This window comes from Hypomesus transpacificus, chromosome 22 (assembly GCF_021917145.1).
Source record: "Hypomesus transpacificus isolate Combined female chromosome 22, fHypTra1, whole genome shotgun sequence".
Classification (NCBI taxonomy): Eukaryota; Metazoa; Chordata; class Actinopteri; order Osmeriformes; family Osmeridae; genus Hypomesus; species Hypomesus transpacificus.
Window position 1 is genome coordinate 3,863,856 of NC_061081.1, and position 18,974 is coordinate 3,882,829.

General features: G+C 45.0%; 1 protein-coding gene across 3 annotated transcripts; it reads left to right on the forward strand.

Annotated features, from left to right (window-relative positions):
• Nucleotides 1–278: 278 nt before the first annotated feature.
• st6galnac6 (ST6 (alpha-N-acetyl-neuraminyl-2,3-beta-galactosyl-1,3)-N-acetylgalactosaminide alpha-2,6-sialyltransferase 6) lies at nucleotides 279–18,852 on the forward strand. Of its 3 annotated transcripts, XM_047044896.1 has the most exons (8): nucleotides 280–1,730; nucleotides 1,817–2,135; nucleotides 14,700–14,813; nucleotides 15,301–15,388; nucleotides 15,554–15,754; nucleotides 16,633–17,042; nucleotides 17,287–17,394; nucleotides 17,781–18,852. In XM_047044896.1, the coding sequence occupies exons 4-8, from the start codon at nucleotides 15,365–15,367 to the stop codon at nucleotides 17,965–17,967; spliced, it is 930 nt and encodes a 309-aa protein (XP_046900852.1). In that variant the 5' UTR covers nucleotides 280–1,730; nucleotides 1,817–2,135; nucleotides 14,700–14,813; nucleotides 15,301–15,364; the 3' UTR covers nucleotides 17,968–18,852. The 3 variants fall into 3 exon arrangements, with proteins under 3 accessions (XP_046900855.1, XP_046900852.1, XP_046900853.1); XM_047044899.1 differs by having other exon boundaries at nucleotides 279–2,135; nucleotides 15,557–15,754; XM_047044897.1 differs by having other exon boundaries at nucleotides 280–2,135; nucleotides 14,746–14,813.
• Nucleotides 18,853–18,974: the final 122 nt, after the last annotated feature.

An 18,974-nucleotide genomic window follows, 5' to 3' on the forward strand; every position in this document is an offset into this window, starting at 1 on the left:
GAAAAGTAGCCTCAACTTTCCTCGACTTTTAGCTACGGCACTAATGCTGAAGGCTCGCTGATATAGCTGTCGGTCTTACTAGAACGGCATATGTATGCATTGTTGCTAACGTGTGCTGACGTTGTGACTGTGTGCATATGTGGGAAAGACGCATGAGTGACAGAGAGACGGAGGGAGAGCAGGGGAAAGGAAATGCAGCTGAACGAATACGCTGCGTGTTTTAACCTAAATAGCGATAAAAAAAATGTTTTACGAAACGCAATGTGTGGCGGCCGGTGTTGATTCTGTGGCGCACCGCCACACATTAGTCTATGTGTGGGAAACACTGCCTATGCCAATGCCACACAGAGTTTCTTCAATGATCCTTGTGATTCTAAACTGCTCAACATTGTCCGTGTTAGTGACATGAGCAGAGCTAGACGTCGACTGATCAGCAAACAGAAGTTGCATCGTAAAGTTGTCTGTCTGCAAGCCAACCCTGGTAAAGCTGACACAGGGTATATTTTGTTTCCCATGCTGCATCATATAGAACGCAAGTAACTGAATTGTAAATATGTAACTAAAACTAATGTTCCTCAGGGCTTTTCTAATAACTATCATTGTCAGGGTGTGCAGGTTGTATACAATTTTTGTTCTGAGTGTGGAGGGGAAAATGCTACCCTTATGTGGATTGAGAGCAATACATTCAGAGAATGACTAAGTTGCCTAAAGTTAGTTTTTGCAGTTGCCTGAATCTCAGCATATTTTGTTCTAGTTGTTGTACAGGTCTCATGATGTGGGTCAGGGCAGTTTGGACAGAGCCAAAGGGAGAAAAAGAGGGAGTCATCCCGAGGTTTGGGTGAAAGATAACATGGTTTACTGGCCAACAGGAGCTAATGTAACCAAACCAGCCGAAGAAATGCGACAACCAGCAAGCAGCTGGCTAAAGTTTCCACTGCTGAAAATCTAAATAAACTCATAAGTTTACATAAATAATTTTAAAGCTAAATCTGAGTTTTTCTACTACTCAAATCAAGTTAGTTATCATAAGCCTGCTTGTTCCATTTACCTTAGAGAAGCGAGAAGAGTGTGAAGCATTCGACCAAACAACAACTGCAGAGCTAAGTGAGGAAGAATGCACTCCTGTTAGGAGGGTGAAGAAGAAAAAATACCCAGGGTTTATCTTAGGTATACAATAACTGCACATAACCCACACAAAGCGCCAGAGATCCCACACACCATGCCAGAGATACCACATACCGCACCAGAGATCCCACACACCGCGCCATAGATCCCACACTCCGCGCCATAGATCCCACACTCCGCCCCATAGATCCCACAGTCCGCGCCATAGATTCCACACTCCGCGCCATAGATCCCACACTCCGCGCCATAGATCCCACACTTCGCGCCAGAGATCCCACAAACCGCGCCAGAAATCCCACACACCATGCCAGAGATCCCACACTCCCCGCCAGAGAACCCCCTCTCCACACCAGAGATCCCACACAATGCGCCAGAGATCCCACACACTGCGCCAGAGATCCCACACACCGCGCCACAGAGCCCACACACCGCGCCAGAGATCCCACACACCGCGCCAGAGATCCCACACACCGCACCAGACATCCCTCTTTCCGCACCACAGTTCTACACACCAGCACTCCCAGTCTACTCATCGGTGGTCCCACATTCCACATGAGGAAACCAGCACAAAGAGGGTGGTGAACCATTCCCATTATATAATGGAAGTTAGTATCCCTCCTTATTTTCATACTAACAGTGGTGTTTTTGCAAATGGGACTAATGTTTATTTTCATTCCGATTTGTCCTTCAGAGTTCCAAAGACGGGTCCTCTATCTGCTGGCCGATATTTGTGAAAAGCTGTCCCAGGTGGGCCAAAACTGTGAGCCCCCAGACTCTCAGTTCCACCTGGTGAAGATGAACAGCAGGCGTGAGCTCAAGAATCTGGAAGGGCAACTGGCTGATAAAGGAAAGAAAAATCAGTTTAACTATGCTAGGCCAATATTAATACTGTTCCTATCGTATTCAATGTTTTCTGTGTTCCTGATAGGTATTTTTTATTATCAGATGTCTCAGTCGGTCAAGATAGGGGGTGCAGATCTTGAGGACTGTGTGAAGAATATGATGAAAAGGTAAATTAATCCATAATATAGTTTCTCTCAGTCACTTTGGTGCCTTTCTCATATCAGAATTTAAAATTTCAAAACTTCACATCTAGTCACATCATAAAAGCTCTGTTAAATAGTCACATTTAGGTATTAAGTATTTGCCTGAGTCATTATTTGAAGTATTGAATAAATTGTCATATGCAGTTTGTCTTTAATAATTTTTCCATTTCTATTACACATTTCTAGAATTAATTGCTGTTTTGTAAATCAGTATACTCTTCTTGTATGACAATTAAGTATATGATCTGCCGACAAACTGCAGTACAAACTTAACTGTAAAATCAACTGTTCATTCAAATGGCACTGACATGTTGATTGGCATAAGTACTTGCTTTTGAGATATAAACTAAGCATTTTACAAAGCATTGTGTGTGGCATTTTGTACTGATTGGATCGAGCAATCTACTTCAGGCCATTGCACCAAAGTGACTGAGAAACTAAGACAGTCCTCCTCTGCTTTTCAAGTCAAGTCTTTTATTTGTCAGATGCACAGAACAACACAAGGTTAGACTGGGCACTGAAATTCTTAAGACAAGACAACGCAAGCACCTGACATAACATATAAGTACACGGAACAAATTTACATCTATGCTGAGCTTAGATAAGTGAACTTCCTGAATATACAGATAGCAATAAATAAACGACTATACTAACCCTAACACTAAAACTTCTAAAATTACAGATAACAATAAATAGTACGCTATACTAACCCTAATGCACAAGAAAAACCCGTTTCAACCCTATAACCTATCTAACCTAAGTGGAGTACAGTGCAATAGTGCAAATTTGCAGATCAGTGACTATGTCAATGACCAAACAGGAGCCTGGTGGCGAGGTACAGTGAGGTACAGTAGTGCAATGTTACTGAAAGAGCAACCAGTAGCTGAAAGTAACAGTGTATAAGTGACTGTGCAGTAAAAATGTCCATATCAGTGTCCATTGAGAAGCCTGATGACCCTTGGGTAGAAACTGTTGTCCAGTCTGCGTGTGCGCGACCGGATGCTGCGGTAACGCCTGCCAGAAGGCAACGGGGTAAAGAGACTGAAGGATGGGTGGGAACAGTCTCTTAGAATCCTGCTGGCTTTCCTTAGGCAACGTGTGTGGTAGGTGTCCTGTAGGGCTGGGAGCTTCCTGCCGATGATGAACTCAGCAGAACGGACCACACTTCGTAGGGCCTTGCGGTCCCGGTCTGTGCAGCTCCCATACCACACTGTGATACAACCAGTCAGAATGCTCTCTATAGTGCATCTGTAAAAGTTAGTGAGGATGACTGAGTCCATACCAAACTTCTTCAGTCTCCTCAGGAAGAAGAGGCGCTTGCGGGCCGCTTTGACCACCTTGTCCATGTGAACAGACCAGGTGAGGTCATTGCTGATGTTCACCCCGAGGAACTTGAAGCAGCTGACCTTCTCCACTTCCGATCCATTGATGAATAGGGGTGCATGCTCCTCCTCCTGCCGCCTCCTATAGTCCACAATCATCTCCTTGGTCTTGCTGATGTTAAGAGAGAAGTTGTTGTCCTGACACCATGATGTCAGGGTGTCAACCTCCTCTCTGTAGGCTGACTCGTCACTGTCAGAGATGAGGCCCACGATTGTTGTGTCGTCAGCAAACTTAACGAGGAGGTTGGAGCTGTGCGTTGCCGCACAGTCGTGGGTGAACAAGGAGAACAGGAGAGGGCTGAGCACACAGCCCTGGGGGGTGCCTGTGTTGGTGATCAGTACAGATGAGGTGCGGTCACCGATTCTCACCACCTGTGGCCTCCCCGTCAGGAAGTGGAAGATCCACTTGCAGAGGGAGGTGCTTAGTCCCAGGTCCACAAGCTTGGAGACCAGTCTGGAGGGGATGATGGTGTTGAATGCAGAGCTGTAGTCAATGAACAGCATCCTCACATATGTATTCCCCTTGTCCAGGTGGGAGAGAGCGGTGTGCATAGTCAGAGCGATGGCATCGTCTGTAGACCTGTTGGACCGGTATGCAAACTGCATAGGGTCCAGTGTGGGAGCAGATGAATGATTTGACTAGCCGCTCAAAGCACTTCATGATGACAGAGGTCAGTGCTATTGGGCGATAGTCGTTCAGACATGTGACCTTGGTGTTCTTGGGCACAGGGATGATGGTGGTCCTCTTGAAGCAGGTGGGGAGTACAGACAGGTTAAGGGAGAGGTTGAAGATGTCACTGAAGACCCCTGCCAGCCGGTCAGCGCAGCCCCTGAGGGCCCTACCTGATATGCCGTCTGGGCCAGGTGCCTTGCGAGGGTTGATCTTCTTAAAGCATAGCCTCACCTCGGCTACAGTTAGTGTAGGCACACCACTGGCTTGGCCTTCAGGTAGCTCCACTGCAGGGGGGTCACTGTCCCTCTCAAAGCGAGCGTAGAAGGAGTTCAGCTCGTATGGCAGTAGGACAGAGGACTGGGTCTCATTGTGGCCTCTCCCTTTGTAGTCTGTAATGGCTTTAAGTCCACTCCACATGCGCCTGGGGTCAGAGCCATGGTAGCTGGACTCCACCTTGGTCCTGTAAGCCCTTTTCGCTGCTTTGATGGCCTTCAGAAGGTCGTATCTGGCCTTCCTGTACTCATCAGGGTCCCCAGAATTAAAGGCGACAGTACGGGCTCTCAGCTTGGCCCGGACCGCGGCATCAACCCAAGGCTTCTGATTTGGGAAAGACCAGACAAACTTCTTGGGGACAACATCGTCAATGCAGTGCTGGATGTAGCTGGAAACAGTGTCTGAGTATTCATTAATGTCCCCATTTGCTGCCTCCTTGAACATCAGCCAGTCAGTGGTGTCAAAGCAGTCCTGGAGGGTCGCCACACACTCGTCACTCCATAGGTGAACTGACCTCTCAACCGGTCTGACCTGTTTGAGCTTTTGTTCATATGCGGGGAGGAGAATAATGGAGGTGTGATCAGCCTTACCAAAAGCAGGGCGGGGGAGGGGTTTGTAACTGCCCTTGAATGTTGTATAACAATGGTCAAGGATCTGGTCTCCACGTGTGAAGAAGTCAATGTGCTGATAGTACTTGGGCAGGACTTTCTTCATGTTAGCTCTGTTGAAATCACCAACAACAATGAAGGCAGCCTCTGGGTGCACATTTTCCAGACCATTGATAATCCCATACAGTTCATCCAAAGCAGCGGCCTTGTCTACCTGGGGGGGATGTAGACTGCACTCATGACGACCGCAGTGAATTCCCGAGGTAGATAGAAGGGTTTGATTTTTACAGTTAGCAGCTCAAGGACCGGAGAGCAGTGAGATGCTAATACCGCTACATCCGTAGCCCAGAGAGAGTTAACCATAACACAGACCCCTCCGCCCCTGCACTTCCCTGAATCAGCTGTTCTGTCCTGGCGGTATATGGTGAATCCCAACGGGTTAACCGCTGCGTCGGAGATCTCCGGAGACAGCCAGGTCTCGACGAAAGCCAGTACACAGCAGTTCCTGATGTCCCGTTGGAATTTGACACGAGCGTTAAGTTCATCCATTTTGTTGTCGATGGACTGAACGTTAGCTAGTAAGATGGTTGGAAGAGCAGGTTTGAAGCACCGTTTCCGAGTTCGAACAAGGACTCCAGCACGCCGGCCACGTTTCTTCTTTCTCCGTCTTGCGGGTAAACAGAGCGGCGAAACAACAAAGGGCCAGCTGTAGTCCGGGCTCGCACTCCGAAAAGTGGAATTAAAGTTTGTAAAATGATCCTTGCCAAGTGACAACTTAATGTCCAGAAGTGTCTGCCGGTCGTACTGACTAAACGACAATACACCGCGTTCCACATTATTATGCAAATTGTATTTAAGGGCCATAAACATTCATTTTTTGTTTTTTCAATTAAACTCATGGATGGTATTGTGTCTCAGGGCTATTTGGATGATTGAAATCAATCCCAGACACCTGTGATAATTAGTTTGCCAGGTGAGCCCAATCAAAGGAAAACTACTTAAGAAGGATGTTCCACATTATTAAGCAAGCTCCATGTTTCAGGCAAAATGGGGAAGAAAAAGGATCTCTCTGCTGCTGAAAAGCGGCAAATAGTGCAATACCTTGGTCAAGGTATCACAACATTGGATATTTCCAAAAGAATTGCGCGTGATCATCAGACGGTGAAGATATTTGTCACCGATTCACAGCACAAGCGGGTTCGTTCAGACAAAGGCAAAATAAGGAAGATTTCTGCTAAACAAATGCGTAGGGTTAAGAGAGCAGCCACTAACATGCCATTAAATAGCAGCAAACAGGTGTTTGAAGCCGCTGGTGCCTCTGGAGTCTCGCGAACTTCAAGATGTAGGATGCTCAAGAGGTTTGCAAGTGTCCTTAAACCTGTTATTCGGCCGCCCCTAAACCAAGCTCACAAGCAAAAAAGGTTGCAGTGGGCTCAGGACTACATGAAGACTAACTTTCAAACTGTTTTGTTTACGGATGAGTGCTGTGTAACCCTTGATGGTCCTGATGGATGGAGTAGTGGATGGTTGGTGAATGGCCACCATGTCCCAACAAGGCTGAGACGTCAAACAAGGAGGTGGCGGAGTCATGTTTTGGGCCTGAATCATGGGGAGACACTGGTAGGCCCCTTCAGGGTCCCTGACGGTGTGAAAATGACCTCGGCAAAGTATGTAGAGTTTCTGACTGACCACTTTCTTCTGTGGTACAAAAAGAAGAACCTTGCCTTCCGTAGCAAAATCATATTCATGCATGACAATGCACCATGTCATGCTGCAAAGAATACCTCTGGGGCATTGGCTGCTATGGGCATAAAAGGAGAGAAACTCATGGTGTGGCCCCCATCTTCCCCTGACCTTAACCCTATTGAGAACCTTTGGAGCATCATCAAGCAAAAGATCTATGTGGGTGGAAGGCAGTTCACATCCAAGCAGGTGCTCTGGGAGGCTATTATGGCATCCTGCAAAGACATTAAAGCAGAAACTATCAAAGAACTCACAAGTTCAATGGATGCAAGAATTGTGAAGTTGATATCAAAGAAGGGGTCCTATGTTAACATGTAACTTGACCTGTTAAGATGTTTTTGATTCAAACTTTTCTTGATTTCAGTAAATATGACCTCCTAATGCTGCAAATTCAACAAATGATTTTTTTTGTTCTTTACAACCTACAGAGTTTCAACAATCTTGAAATTCTGAAATTCTGCATTATAATTTGGAACACTACATTTTAAGTTTTTTATTTTTGAAAAAAATACTGTTATCATTAGGAGGTTTGTTCAATATAATTTGAATTATACTCTAACAGTTGATGACTTGAAAATGATACTGACTGACTGTGCATTACTATTTAGGAAAATCTGAGCAAAGTGTAATTTGCATAATAATGTGGAACGCGGTGTATAACATTGACAAAACAAGTAACGAACACTAAAAAGACAAACAAAAAGCTGGGTTTTTGCGGAGCTCTTGTCGACGCGGCCATCTCTTAGGCTCACCGGAAGCACATCGGGCTTGTAGGCACCGCCACCCTGGTCACTTAATTGTATTGTTCGTTCAGCCAAACAAATATTGGTTTCTGATTTACTTGATTGTTGTTTTTCCTTTTAAAGAGTTCTTACAAACAAGTTGATGGCTTTGATGAACATGGATGGCACAGGGCCAAGGAAAGCCTTTGGCAAAACAAGGCTTTGCCAAGTTATAATAGGTAATTGTGTAATACTTCATCACTTCGAGTATGGTTTTATCTAGATCCGTTCTGTCCAGTCCTCTGAGATGCTCAGCTTGAGTGTATGTACCAGAATCAGAATCAGAAAGGGATTTATTCGCCATGAAAGTTTGCACAGGCAAGGAATTTGCTTTGGCAGGAATGCATACAATAAACATATAGGAATCTTACATTTTAATATATATTTGGTATATATACCGATATTTGGTCTAACTATACTAAGGATACATAAACTAGCAATACTAAGTGGAATTCAATAAAAATAAAATATACAATAAAATAAAATATAAGTTGCCATAAAATAAAATATAAGTTGCCAATTTACAGTATAAAATACAAATATTACACAAATTGTGAAGTAGTGCAAATGCAATTGTTTTAAAACGTAACTGTTTGTGTGGCGTGAGGTTTTGGTCCTGATGGACTGCAGCCTTCTGCCGGAGGGGAGTGACTGAAACAGGGAGTGTCCAGGGTGGGAGGAGTCGGCCACAATCTTCTTCGCTCGCCTCAGGGTCCTCGAGGTGTGCAGATCCTCGAGGGAAGGCAGATTGCAGCCGATCACCTTCTCCGCAGAGTGGATGATACGCTGCAGCCTGCTCTTGTCCTTGGCAGTGGCAGCAGCGCACCAGATGGAGATGGTGAGGATGGACTCAATGATGGCTGTGTAGAAGTGCACCATCATTGACTTTGGCAGGTTGAATTTCTTCAGCTGCCGCAGGAAGTACATCCTCTGTTGTGCTTTCTTGGTGAGGGAGCTGATGTTCAGTTCCCACTTGAGGTCCTGGGAGCGGATAGTGCCCAGGAAGCGGAAGGACTCCAGTGTTGACTGGGGAGTCACACAGGCTGTGTTCTTTGTGAAGTCCACAACCATCTCCACTGTCTTGAGAGCATTGAGCTCTAGGTTGTTCTGGCTGCACCAGGTCACCAGGTTGTCCGCTTCCCACCTATAATCAGACTAGTCTCCACCAAAGATGAGCCCAATGAGGGTGGTGTCGTCCGCAAACTTCAGGAGTTTGACGGACGGATGACTGGAGGTGCAGCCGTTGGTGTACAGGGAGAAGAGCAGAGGAGAAAGGACGCAGCCCTGGGGAGATCCGGTGCTGATGGACCGGGAATCAGAGACTTGTGTTTCCAGCTTAACGCACTGCTTCCTGTCAGACAGGAAGTCTGTGATCCACCTGCAGGTGGAATCAGGCACGTTCAGCTGGGAGAGCTTGTCCTGAAGCAGGGCGGGGATGATGGTATTAAAGGCAGAGCTGAAGTCCACAAACAGGATCCTGGCGTAGGATGCTGGTGAGTCCAGGTGCTGTAGGGTGAAGTGGAGGGCCATATTAACTGCATCGTCCACAGACCTGTTTGCTCTGTAGGCAATAGCACATGGCATGTCTCCAGGGAGGTGTTGAAGATGTAGGTAAACACCGGAGACAGCTAGTCAGCGCAGTTCTTGAGGGTGGCTGGAGAGACAGAGTCTGGCCAAGCTACTTTGCGGGGGTTCTGACTGTTGAACAGTTTGTTCACTTCTCTCTCCTGAATGGAGAGGGTCGTCACTGTAGAGGGGGGAGGGGGAGGGGGGACGCCTCACGGGTGGAAAGGGGTTGTTCAGGACTGTCCAATTGTCTTTCAAATCTACAGTAGAACTCATTCAGGTCGTTGGCCAGGCGGGAGTCCTTAGTGGAGTGGGGAATCTGGCCTTGAAGTTGGTAATCTGCCTTAAGGCCGTTATATGGTACTCCGTACTTCACGATTACGGACACATGGGAAGGGCCTACACATAGATGGAACGCCCTGGAACGCCCTCTCCGTCATCTCCGGGGCCCTCGGAGACCTCTCCCGTGCATCGTTGAAATTCCTGTCGATCCGTCATGCCGTGTTGTACAGCAACGGATACCCCTTGGCCATGATTGGTCCGCTACGACATCATTTCCAAATGACATCATTTCCGACTTCGACAGAAAGGCGTTTTCTCTAAGGTCGTCTTCTTGAAAGACGTCTGTGATGAGAACTTCTTGGAGAGAAAGTTTATTCTGAGGTAGTTTATGCTCTACTCTAGCGAATTCAGAAACGTGAGTTTGTTGTCTGTGCACTGACTGCCACAGTTTAGTGACCTAGAGTAGTACATTGTAGTTTTGACTGTACATACAGTTTGTATGGATCTTTTTGTTTCCAATTATATCAGTCTTTTTGTTTATCATTTTTCACCTTGGATTATACACTTGGTGGTGGAGAAATGAATTCACAAAACCAGAACCTTGTCTATATTGTATCGTCTCGTCACATGATCAAATAGAGACTTGCCATTGCACAACAACATACATATTACCCAGCAATCATCATTGCTAATCACAAAAATACCAAAGAAAATAAGAACGTATTCATTTCATGGAATCGTTTTTTAATAGTTTCTATAGTGTATATAAGATAAGCATATCATTTTGTTATAGAGTGCTACTATTTTCCCCACAAATAATACCTACCATGATAGAGATAAGTTTGCTCTTTCAGGTGGTTATATAGCATTAGACAGTCTTTAATATAATATTATGTGACTGCACCTGCTGCACTCATCGTCTGACTAGTGACAGCTGGTAGGAGGGTCACACGTTTGATGAGAGGTGGGAGATAAACAACGACGATTTCTAACTTACAAAGACGCAACAAAGCAACGTTTTCGACAAAAAAACGCTTCTCCACCTACTGTTCTGGCGGTGAATTGTTTTCAGCACCCCCAGCCTTCGGAGAACCATAAAGGCAACAGAAATGCTAATTAATCCATCCTATCCGGCGGCCCGCCCATCCGTAACGGAGTCTGAGTACCATACTGGCACCTTAAGCCCTCTCCAGACAGAAGCAGAGTTGTTAGCAGAGAATTTATGTTCTAGTCTCTCCGAGTACAGTCGTTTAGCCTCTCTCACCGCCTTGCTAAACCTGTTCTTCGACTCCTTGAATCTGTCCTTGTCCCCACTCCTAAACGCAGCCTCTTTGTCCAGCCTCAGCTTTCTGAGTTTAGCTGTAAACCAGGGTTTGTCATTGTTGTAGCTCACCCTGGTGCGTGTTGGTATACAGCAGTCCTCACAGAAGCTGATGTGAGGTCGGCGTCTACATGCCCCCTCAGGCTAGCGCCAACGAGGCTCAACGTGTACTCGCCAACCAGATATTGTGCGTGGAGCATGAAAATCCAGATTCCTTGGTTATTGTGCTAGGCGACTTTAACAAAGACAATCTCACTCAAGAACTCCCCAAATACAGACAATTCATCAAATGCCCTACCAGAGAAGAGAACACTTTGGATCACTGCTACTCTACTATCAGTAAAGCATACCATGCGGTTCCCCGAGCAGCACTGGGTCACTCAGACCACGCCATGGTCCACCTGATTTCTGCATACAGGCAGAAGCTTAAACGCTGTAAGCCTGCTGTGAGAACATCAAAACAGTGGACCAGTGAGGCTATGGTGGAACTGCGGGCGTGCTTGGACTGTACTGACTGGGACATGTTCATGACTGCTACCAATAGTCTGGATGAGCTCACGGAGGCTGTGACATCATACATCAGCTTCTGTGAGGACTGCTGTATACCAACACGCACCAGGGTGAGCTACAACAACGACAAACCCTGGTTTACAGCTAAACTCAGAAGGCTGAGGCTGGACAAAGAGGCCGCGTTTAGGAGTGGGGACAGGGACAGATTCAAGGAGTCGAAGAACAGGTTTAGCAAAGCGGTGAGAGAGGCTAAACGACTGTACTCGCAGAGACTAGAACATAAATTATCTGCTAACGACTCTGCTTCTGTCTGGAGGGGCCTCAGGCAGATCACCAACTTCAAGCCCAGAGCCCCCCACTCCACTAACGACTCCCGCCTGGCCAACAACCTGAATGAGTTCTACTGTAGATTTGAAAGACAATTGGACAGTCCTGATCAACCCCTTTCCACCCGTGAGGCCTCCTCCCTCCCCCCGTCTACAGTGACGACCCTCTCCATTCAGGAGAGGGAAGTGAACAAACTGTTCAAGAGACAGAACCCCGGCAAAGCAGCTGGGCCGGACTCTGTCTCTCCAGCCACCCTCAAGAACTGCGCTGACCAGCTGTCTCCGGTGTTTACCTACATCTTCAACACCTCCCTGGAGACATGCCATGTGCCAGCCTGTCTCAAGTCCTCCACCATCATCCCTGTGCCCAAAAAGCCCAGGCCAACTGGACATAATGACTACAGACCCGTCGCCCTGACCTCTGTGGTAATTAAGTATTTTGAGCGCCTGGTGCTGGCACACCTTAAATCCATCACAGACCCTCTACTGGACCCCCTGCAGTTTGCCTACAGAGCCAACAGGTCTGTGGACGATGCAGTTAATATGGCTCTCCACTTCACCCTACAGCACCTGGACTCCCCAGCATCCTACGCCAGGATCCTGTTTGTGGACTTTAGCTCTGCCTTTAATACCATCATCCCCGCTCTGCTTCAGGACAAGCTCTCCCAGCTGAACATGCCTGACTCCACCTGCAGGTGGATCAGACTTCCTGTCTGACAGGAAGCAGTGCGTTAAGCTGGGAACACAAGTCTCTGATTCCCGGTCCATCAGCGCCGGATCTCCCCAGAGGTGCGTCCTTTCTCCTCTGCTCCTTTCCCTGTACACCAATAGCTGGTGCAGGGAGAAGAGTCCAGTCATCCGTCCTTCAAACTCCTGAAGTTTGCGGACGACACCACCCTCATTGGGCTCATCTCTGGTGGAGACGAGTCTGATTATAGGTGGGAAGCGGACAACCTGGTGACCTGGTGCAGCCAGAACAACCTAGAGCTCAATACTCACAAGACAGTGGAGATGGTTGTGGACTTCAGGAAGAACACAGCCCCACTCACCCCCATCACCCTGTGTGACTCCCTTATTGTATATTTTATTTTAATTGTATTCCACTTAGTATTGCTAGTTTATGTATCCTTAGTATAGTTAGACCATATATCTAAATTTAAGATTCCTATATGTGTATTGTATGCACCTTCCTGCCAAAGCAAATTCCTTGTCTGTGCAAACTTTCATGGCGAATAAATCCCTTTCTGATTCTGATTCTGGTATGATGTCACAGCCTCCCTGAGTTCATCCAGACTATTGGTAGCAGTCATGAACATGTCCCAGTCAGTACAGCCCAAGCACGCCCGCAGTTCCTCCATAGCCTCACTGGTCCATTGTTTCGATGTCCTCACAGCAGGCTTACAGCGCTTAAGCTTCTGCCTGTATGCAGGAAACTTAGTCTTTTGGTTAGGCTAGTAAAGAGGTGGACTAAAACCCTTTCTTCAACACATTTTTTATTCAATTAAACTCTTTGGTCCGGATTTGAGCGTTGGCGAAACTGGAGGTGTCAGAATAATTAGCTTAAAAGTTGTCGTGTGTGAGTCTGGCCAATAATGAAATAGCTGAAGAAAGGGTTTTACCCCGCCTCTTAACTAATGGAAAGACTACGTTTAATTATAAATAAAGTAAAATCAGCAAACAGTGCTTAAACGGCCGTGACTGACGCCAATGCAGCAAACCACAAGAAGCTGAAATGTCCGACTTCACAGAGCCGTTTTCAACTCCTCCATCGACTGCAGTGGCTACTCTCGCCGGCCGTTTCATGCAGACGCAGTCCATGTCGAACGCACCAACTGTCACGTACCACTCGCTCCACTGTCACGTACCACTCGCTACAGTACAGTACAGTTTTGGTTCTTACCGCTACTGTATGTATGTAGCTGACTATAAAACTTTATTGGCATGTTCCGTGATGTAATTAAACTGTAATTAACCCACCTGTGTCACTGATGCGTTCGCCTCTGGCTCCTCCTTGTTGAATGACTACAGAGAATGCGCCGCACTAAAATCTTTTGCCCGATTATTGTACAGTCGTAAGCAGAATTCTGATGACGATTCAGTGTTTCCCACACATAGACTAATTTGTGGCGGTGCGCCACAGAATCAACACCGGCCGCCACACATTGCGTTTCGTAAAACATTTTTTTATTATCGCTATTTAGGTTAAAACACGCAGCGTATTCGTTCAGCTGCATTTCCTTTCCCCTGCTCTCCCTCCGTCTCTCTGTCACTCATGCATCTTTCCCACATATGCACACAGTCACAACGTCAGCACACGTTAGCAACAATGCATACATATGCCGTTCTAGTAAGACCGACAGCCATATCAGCGAGCCTTCAGCATTAGTGCCGTAGCTAAAAGTCGAGGAAAGTTGAGGCTACTTTTCGCTAGGTACCTTACTCACATTTACATTTAGTCATTTAGCAGACGCTCTTATCCAGAGCGAGTTACAGTACTCGGAAGTTTCCCCTTCGTTCTTTTGGTGAGAAGTCTCAGGAGCTAGCTACTTACTCGGCGTCATGGAGCCGACCAGTTAAATAGTTGTTTAGCACTAGCGTTGCTACATGCATAATGCAGAAATGATATGTTAGTTGTTGTTAATTTGTGAAGGTGTGAATCATTTTGGATTAATATTTAATGTAACAAATTATTAACAAATTAACTGTGTAACGAATTATTAACGAAGCAATTATTACGACCCCCCCCCCCCCCCCCCCCCCCCCCCCCCCCCGCCACAATTAGATTTCTAATCTGTGGGAAACACTGCGATTTGCAGTCGCAGAAAACGATTTGCATCCGTAAAAAAGTGTTGTATTATGCTAATGATTTTTCAAAAACTGCTCCTGCAAATCGTTTTCTGATCCTGCTAATCTTATTCTGCGACTGCAAATTATTGTTGACCCTAATTTGACTCCATAAAAATTCCCTTAAATTTGAGCTTGATAAGTCAAAAAACATAACAAACATAATAGCATCAGGCCACTATAGTTTTTTTTGGCCCACTATGTTTTTTTCACTGCAGTGAGGCTGTTTTGATGACGTAAGCGATTTCCCTCCTACATGACAAGATGGGTGAGCAGCCGACAGATCAGATTTCAAGAATGCGTGGAATACGTACAAATGCATCGCTGAATAGGTAAGCGATGCCATCGATTATGAAGTAACTAGATTTTAAACGTTTTTTTCTTCATACATAGTATAAAGAAATGATAGAATAAATTGAGAATAAAGCTATTAATTCTTAATTGAGCTACATGACCAGCGAGACCGATAGAGAATCTGCGTCAGTGTTCTACTTCAGCAATACAACTACAATCTTTAGCGTTTTGGACCGTTTAAAAAATGCTAAGATTCGGGGAGTTTGGATTTTGTACGCAATACTTAAGAATATGCACGTTTATTTTGTATATCCAATGTGTTAGTCAGCAACGCCAATTTTCTTTTGTCAATCTACTGGCTACTTGGCTGTTCATGGCCTGTTATTGATGTAAAAATGCAGAAAAAGGTTCTGTAATAATATGACATGCCCAATGCCTGCTCAGCACAGTTTCTCAATAATAAATTATTTGATGTTACCCAATGTCTAAACGGGTTTATGTTCATAAGACCATATTTATTTTCAGGTGTGATGACACACTCACATATATTGGGATGTAGCTACATGTGATGTAAGCTTCATTTTCAAATATGGGGCAGAGGCTGGTTGATAAGGTAAGATGGACTTCTGGGAGTAGTTAATAGATCTATGTGTCTTTTTGACAGACAAGTTAAGATACTGTCTATTACTGTAGCCTACTATGAATATGATCAGTTGTGCCTCTGGGATTAAGTTCCTCCTCTGACAGTAATAGTATTTGCAATCGGTTATCTGCTCAGCAGGGGCAGCAGAGCCAGAGGATGGTGATCTTTGGGGCCATCTTCCTCCTGATGACCCTCCTTATCCTCTACAGCTCCAACAGCGGGAGTGAGATAATCTATGGACCCTTCCACGTGGCCACCAACCACCACTCCATCAAGATCACTGATTTGAGGAAATGGGCTGGAAAAGACGGCTATGTGGCCGTGTATGGGAATAAGGTAGGACAGAAAGCAATTTAGTTTTGTCTGTCTCTACTATTATATACTGTGGTGGGCTGCTAAATAACTAATTGAAGCATTGAAAGAGAATGCAACACCGTTGGTTGGGGTTGGAACTATTTTTAGAACATCCACAAGTACCATACTCAATCCTGCTCATGCTGCTGAGGTCAAATTATGTGACTAGTGGATTAGAAAGGGTTAGAAATTACAGAATGTAGACTGATAATGTTAGACCAAGTGGTGGTCTATTTATTTGTTAAATTTTTTGCTTGGTAGTAAAACATTACTACATTACGTAAAAAAAAACTAGTTAAATGTTTGATCATGCAAAAAGAAAATGCGAGAACCACACAAGGTTAATATCAGAGGCTTCTGTTATATTTTACATTTGGGGAATCGGAAACATCATCGGAAACAAATGAATAATTTGCTATTGGATTAGATTTGAGAGGGGTTTCTCCTCTTCCTCACACTTCATCTGGGGTAGACAGTAGACACAGGGGCCCAACCTCCATGTTCATGAGATAACCCTAACCTGCAGTAAGATTGGATAAATATGCCAGCATTTATATCTGATAGGCATGAGTTCTAAAAAAGTGTTGGCATAGTTACTGTGCACATGCCTGAGCTGAATGTGTTATGCAAGGTTATAAAACTGTAGTTTTCTGAGGCAAGAATACCCTACTGTTCCAGGTATGTCCTTATGTGTCCCTTCCAACCCTAATCCAACATACCTGATTCAAATAATTAGCTCTTCGACAAGCATAATTGTTTGATACAACTGGGGTTAGAGCAAAAATCTAAAGGATGAGGGTAGATCTTGGTTGGACCGCTCTGTTCTAAGTCGAGTTGTCCTCCATACCCCCTTTCTGTAGAACATGACCCTACACTGCCACCACTGTGCCCTGGTGACCAGCTCCAGCCACGTCCTCGGCACCCGTTCTGGACCGGAAATTGACCGCACAGAGTGTGTGATCCGCATGAACGACGCCCCTACCTTTGGGTATGAGGCCGACGTAGGGAATCGGACCTCTCTCAGGGTGGTGGCCCACTCTAGCGTGTTCCGAGTGGCCCGGCGGCCAGGAGAGTTCCTGAACCGGATGGGAAACACGGTAGTCATATTCTGGGGTCCGCCTACCAAGATAGGAAAAGAGGCCAAAGGCACCTTGTATCGTCTGATCCAGAGGGTCAGCATGACTTACAGTAACCTATCCAGCTTCGCCATTGCACCCAATAAAATGCGAAAGTTTGACAACTTATTTCAGAAGGAGACGGGACGAGACAGGTGAGGAAAAACAACAAAATAGGGACACTACGAAGATGATAAATCTGTATTAATTTATTTTTTATTAAACACAAATATACTGTATAGATACAATATAAATGCAGAGACAACACTTCTTCTTGTAATGTACTTGAAATCATGTTTTTCATCAAATCAAAATGTTCAGGGTAAAAACAAATATATTCTTCAAAGGAATACATTTAAAACATGAGTCACAGACAGGACTTTCTCTGGACTTTAACAGACAGAAGTCTCAGTCATGGCTAAGCACCGGGTGGTTCACCATGGTGATTGCCATAGAGATCTGTGACAACATTCAAGTCTATGGCATGGTCCCTTCTAGCCACTGTGGGTAAGTACATAGACAAAGGGACTTTTGGTATGCTAATGAGGGATGTTGTATGAATGAGAAGCAATTACAGAGCCATTTTTTGTGTGTGTGTGTAATCATGAGTTTGCTCTCTGAGCAATTGGTTAATCAGCCATACTGATCGTTATAAAATAATCCCGTCATGACAAGCAGCACTTTCATTTTACACTCAGCATAATCAGTCCCAGATTAGTGCTCCAGGCTATACTACATGTATCAATTGAGTGTCACTGGCGGGGGTTTTTGAAAGAACTACATGACAGATGTAGTTCTAGACCACCTCTAGAGGTTGGTGTCTTGAGAAATGCCATAATTGCCTATCTACAGAGTATTACCAATGTGTCAATTTTCTTTCTTTCCCCATCCAGACGGAAACCTCAGCCTAAGAAGATGCCCTACCACTATTACAAACCCAGAGGGCCAGACGAATGTGTAATGTACCTCCAGAATGAAAGGAGTCGGAGGGGCCCCCACCATCGTTTCATCACAGAGAAACACGTGTTCGCTCGCTGGGCTAAGCAGTACAACATCACCTTCACTCACCCCACCTGGTGAGAGGAGCCGGAACAAAGGGATAGGCAGTTATAATCCCCATTATGTAAAATAGCAGAGATGATCACACAAAAGTCTGGACATGCAGCTGTGGACTACTCGTGTTGAATCGAATTAGCTGTATTGCTTCTACCCCACAGCATGGGGGTAAGTGGCCATCTTTGTTGGGAACTACCTCCTGTGTGAGATCCTGTGATAAGAGCGTCTGCGAAATGACTAAATGTGTGAGACAATTAAGGTGTTCTTCCTTTTCAAACTTGTAATGTAAAAGCTCACTGTGTAAACAGATACTTTTAATGTTTTCATTCTCATGAAAGCTATAAAAACAAAGAGTACCAAGTTCAACTATTATTCACTGTATTCAACAAGGTAATGAAAGTTTGAAGAGAAATGAAGTGTTTTTGTAAATAGAATGAACAGGAATTCATACTGTATTTCATTTCAGAATGAATTTATATGTTTTCTAATGTTTTGTTTTTCCTGCCACAAAGCATTCAAAAATATATAAGAAATGATTCCCACTTATCTTGGTGGATTGTATAAACCAAGATGTCAATTTTTTTATAGTTAATGCCAGAGCCCGTCGGGTGTACTAATAGTATAATGTAACTGATATGCCAATCATGTGGAAACACAATGCCTGTTGATTATCAATTAACAATTTGGTGCAATATTAAGGCAGTGTTTAGCTGCAATATATTTAGTCTCACTCAGAAGCCCCATATCACCTTCTCCACTCACATACTGGTCCAAATCTTTCGAATATGGACCATAGATGATGTACTAAGACAAAAATAAGAGTTATGGCACTGTGTTTTATTTGCTCTGTCTCTAGATACTGTTTCAAGTTGTTTTAATTAAAGTTTGGAATGGGGCCTCGGGCATTTACACAACTGAATTTTAATGTTTTATTAGGTATTTGCTGTTTGAAATCACAAAATGGAAGCACAAACATGTTGCCTCATCAGCTTGACTTGTGACTTGCTGTGTAGCATCCCGGGGCATGCAAA

Coding starts and splice junctions, on each gene's coding strand:
- st6galnac6 (XM_047044897.1), top strand. CDS start 15,365: ATGGGGCAGAGGCTGGTTGATAAG. Junction 15,389..15,553: donor GGCAGAGGCTGGTTGATAAG/GTAAGATGGACT, acceptor TTATCTGCTCAG/CAGGGGCAGCAGAGCCAGAG. Junction 17,395..17,780: donor GTCCCTTCTAGCCACTGTGG/GTAAGTACATAG, acceptor TTCCCCATCCAG/ACGGAAACCTCAGCCTAAGA.